At 43.1% G+C, this 4,624-nt stretch overlaps 1 protein-coding gene across 1 annotated transcript; it reads right to left on the reverse strand.

The window, feature by feature from the left end:
• Positions 1–347: 347 nt before the first annotated feature.
• PCYB_134980 (ATP-dependent Clp protease) lies at positions 348–4,184 on the reverse strand (the record flags this gene model as incomplete). The annotated part of the gene is made up of 2 exons (XM_004224523.1): positions 348–2,215; positions 2,273–4,184. 2 exons carry the CDS (start codon positions 4,182–4,184, stop codon positions 348–350), a joined length of 3,780 nt encoding a protein of 1,259 aa, XP_004224571.1.
• Between the last annotated feature and the right edge of the window lie 440 nt (positions 4,185–4,624).

The following is a 4,624-nucleotide window of genomic DNA, read 5'->3' on the forward strand; positions in this document are numbered from 1 at the left end:
TTAAAACGCGAAAGAATAGCTTACCAATTTAATAAAAAAAAAAAAAAAAAAAAAAAGGAAAGAAAAAAAAGAAAGCAGTGATGAGACCTCTGCTGGCAGAAGTACCTTTTTTTGGGGGGGCACACTTAAATACACACAAGGGGATGATAAAAATTAGGCTTCACATTACTTGCAAGTGCATGTGTGTGCAGATGACAGTTAAGCCGCTTGACATGCACATACGTATGGAGGAGTTACACAGCGAACTGCTGGCAGCCCTGCGCATGTAGCGGAACAAATAGATCGAACCATCACCCCTGTCGTGGGGCAGGAGATATAAAAACGGAGCGCAGACTGCTGGACCGCCTTTACAACACAAGCTGGTCTACGGATGCCTTCAACAACTGCACATTAATTTTGTTATCGCTGGACAGAGAAACATGAATAGAATCATTCGGTTCACACAAATTGGAAATTAAAAAGGAAGCAATGGGATCTTCGATATATTTATACAGTGCCCTTCTAATGGATCTGGCACCAAAATTCATGTCATATATATTATTTTCGTCACTACATATGTATTTAATAACACCTTGTTCGATAATCAAATTGAGATTTTTTCTTTTTTTAATTCTTTTTTTCAAATCGTCAATCATATTTTGGAAAATATTAACAATATCTCTTTTGAGAAATTGCCGGAAAATAATTTTCTCGTCTATCCTGTTTAGGAATTCTGGAAGAAATTTCTTCTTCAGTTCTTCTTCTATTTCTGGTTGTAATTCTTCGTACCATTTGTTGGTTCGTAGTTTTTCCTCAAAAATTTCGTAGCTGTTTGGTTGTTGGTTAGGGGGGTTCTCCACGGGGTGGTCATAAGTTTTGTGGTCTATCTGTATGTCAGCCCCACCGTTGTTACTTAATCGAGTTGGATGTTCCACCACTGAGTTACCTACACTGTTAACTCCTTCAGGTAGTTGCCCCTTTGAGAGGGAAGAACTATGTGTATCTTCCCTGTTTTGACTCTTACTAAGGTAATACTTAAAGCCCAGATTTGAGTAATTTTTATTATACAGTTTGAAATAATCTGTGATAATGTCTGACCCTACATTGGTTGTCATAAAGATAAAGGTATTTTTAAAAGAGACTTTATTTCCCTTTGAATCTGTTAGGATTCCATTATCCAAAATTTGCAACAAAACATGTAAGACTTCGCTATGTGCCTTTTCAATTTCATCGAAAAGGATGATAGAGAATGGTTTTTTCTTTACACTCTCGGTTAGTTCTCCTCCTTCCTTATAACCTACATAACCTGGATAGCTACCGAACAATTTGCTTACTGAATGCTTGTCTATATACTCACTCATGTTTATTACGATTAGGTTATCTTCATTGAATAAATACTTCGATATCACTTGGGCGCACAGAGTCTTTCCAACCCCTGATGACCCACATAGTAGCAACGTGCCAATGGGTTTATTTGGATCCTTAATGTTTGTTATTGCTTTGAATAGATATCTAGATAATATGTCGATTACTTTTTCTTGTCCGATTATAATTTTGCTTAGTTTTTCCTTCAATTTTATGATTTTTTCTTCCTCCTTTTTGTTTTTTTTTATGTATGATATAGAGGACTTTTTGCTGACAATATTTTCGATTACGTCTGACGTGACGTACTTCATGTGCATATTTTGGAGGTAATTCTGTGCTTCGACATTTCTGTCCTCGTCGATGTCTGCGGGTTCGCTGTCAGCAGTGTGCAGCTTCGCAGGTGGATGCTCGTCTCCACTCAGATGAGCGGCGTTCACCTGGCGGGTAATCACCTGATCGCCGCTCCCCTGGCCGCCGCTCCCCTGGCCGCCGCTCCCCTGGTTACCGCTCCCCTGGTTACCGCCCACCTGTCCGGCACGCTCATCGCGCAACCTCTGCCGCATAAACATTTCGTACTTGATCTTCTGGTACGCGCCTGCCTCGTCCAATATGTCAATGGCCTTATCGGGGAAATTCGCCGTGGGAAGGTAATCCTCCGTCAGCATAACGATCGATTTGAGGGCATCATTTGTGTAGTAAATATTGTGGTACTTTTCATAGTTGTATTTAATTTTCTTCAGCAGGAGGAGAGTCTCCTTGGCGGTGAATGGTTTCACAGGGACGCAGTTAAATCGTCTCCTCAGAGCTTTATCCGATTCGATATATTTAGTGTACTCTTGAAATGTCGTGGTGCCAATACATTGTAAATTATCTGAGGAAAGAAACGGCTTCAACAAATTGGAAGCATCTAACGATCCCTCCCCACTACCTGCACCCACAATAACATGAATCTCGTCAATAAAAAGAATATTTTTTTTTCTCTTATTCATATTATTTAGCAGATGTTTCATCTTTTCTTCAAACTCTCCTCTGTACTTAGTCCCAGCTACGATGTTACCAACGTTGAGTTGGTAGATTCGGCAATTCCTCAAATGGTATGGTACTTTATCTTTCAATATTAAATAAGACAAGTGTTCTATGATGGCTGTTTTTCCGACTCCACTTTCTCCAATAAGTAATGGGTTCGATTTTTTTTTCCTTCCTAATATTTCTATGATTCTTTTTATTTCTTTTTTTCTTCCAAAGAAATGTTCATCTCCTTTTTCGTACGCTGCTTGGACCATATCAGTTAGACAATCTTTCACATAGGAGGAGCTAAATAATTTATTGTTTGGTGGGAAGCTACCTTCCTCGTAGTTTTTGAATTCCCTCGATTGGTTCAGATAGTCATTGTTTAGGTTGTTCATAAAGTGATGATTTGTCTGTTCGTTGTTCATGCTGCGCATTCGTTGATTCTCATCTCTGTTTTCGGACGTTTCTCTGTGCGAGCCATTTTCTTCCCGTTTCTCTGTATGGTTAGTATTCTGGTCATCATCTCGTTGGGAGTTCCGGCTTGCTCTTCCCGTGGGGGGTGCAAAGCAATTTTGCTCGTCGTACGTAGTTAGCTCCCTCTTCAAATCGTTTACGCTTATGTTGAGCTCGCTGAGGTACCTTAAGAATTCGCAGTTTTGGTTTTCCTGTGCCATGTTGATGAGGGCGATCAGTATGTCCGTCACGTTGACGAACATTTTTTTCTTTCTCCTTGCTTCCAGCACCGCGTTGTGAAGCACTCGCTTGCAGTTTTGGGAAAATTTGATGTCTGCCTTTTCGTCGGGGAGGTCGTTCGGGAGGTTGTTCGCGAGGTCGCTTGGCAACTGGCGGGATAACTCTTTTGACAACTCTTTTGACAGCTCTTTTGACAGCTCTTTTGACAACTCCTTGGATACATCGCTGGGCAAATCGCTGGGCAAGTCGGTGGGCAGCTCGCCTGGGGTCGCCTGATCAAGAAGGGGCGGTCCACCGGGGGGGTCCTCCAGATCACCCGCGTGATCTCCCAAAACGCGCTTCGCAGCATCACGGATGAGGTTCCTAGCTGCCTCATCCCTTTCGTTTGACCCTTCCACGGAGCTGTCAGCATCGTCGACCTCAGTAGAAATGTCACTCTGTCCCTTGTCCAGGTTCTTCAGCTGATTGATTTTGTCCTCTATGTCTTGGATGTGTTTGTTGATGAAGGCATTCATCAGTTTGTGCTCTCCGTTTGGATCGTTCGATTGATGCGATCTTTCGCCTTCTACAATGCTGTTGCTGTTGTCAGGGGGGGGAAGTTGATCTGTTGGTGTTTCCTGAAGTGGTGTCTCCTGAAGTGGTGTCTCCTGAAGTGGTGTCTCCTGAATTGGTATCTCCTGAATTGGTGTCCCCTCCCCTGGGGAGGCATTCTGTTTGTCCTGGTTGGTCCCAAAGCTTGTGTTCCCCCTCCTGTTATTCATTTCCTTATTTAATTTATCCAAAAAAGTCGTTATGGAGATATTGAAAAAGTTTAAAATGTGTTTTACTAAATTGGAATCAATTCTGATGATGGCAATTAGGAGATGCTTTAGTTGGATTTCCTTTTCGTTTTGATTTTTGGCCACTTCTCTGGCCATAATGAGTGCCCTTATGCACTTTTCATCATATTCGTCAAATAGGGATACGAATAGCTTGTTATTTCTTGGCTTGATTTTCCTGCAGATTCTTCGTAGGTTCAGTGTTTTGCATTTGTTCAGTTGGTAGGTACTGTTTAGGAAGTTGGGCTGTGTTCTTGTATGTATGGTTACCACAAGTTTGAGCGTGAGCATGGCGAGCAGGAGGTAAAGCGCGTTCATTTCCTGTTTGGTTGTCGATTGGAGGGGAGTGGCCACATGCGTGTGCTCAGGGGGGAAGATGTGCACGTGGGGGGGGAGAGGTTGTGCACGTGGGGGGAGAGGAGTTGTGCACTTGGGGGGGGAGAGGTTGTGCACTCGGGGGGAGAGTTGTACACGTGGGGGTGCTTCTCAGCTTAGGCCCCCACTCGCCTGCTTAGCGATTCCAAGTGCCTGGCTTTGCCCAAGTCACTTCCGTTGCTCAGTTGGGACCCAGCATTCCCATATGTGGCGGAAGTTCGCTCTGCTTGGTCAACAACCCTGCCGCGCACACCTGGGGGCAGTGAATAAGCCCCCAAAATTGGAGATGCGAGAAGGGGTGGGGTTTCACAACTACACAGCATTACATTGTTTTGTTTTTCCCATTTTTTCTTTTCTCCTTTCGGCGTGTTTTTTTTTTTTTT

The sequence above is a fragment of the Plasmodium cynomolgi genome, chromosome 13 (genome assembly GCF_000321355.1).
Source record: "Plasmodium cynomolgi strain B DNA, chromosome 13, whole genome shotgun sequence".
Lineage (NCBI taxonomy): Eukaryota > Apicomplexa > Aconoidasida > Haemosporida > Plasmodiidae > Plasmodium > Plasmodium cynomolgi.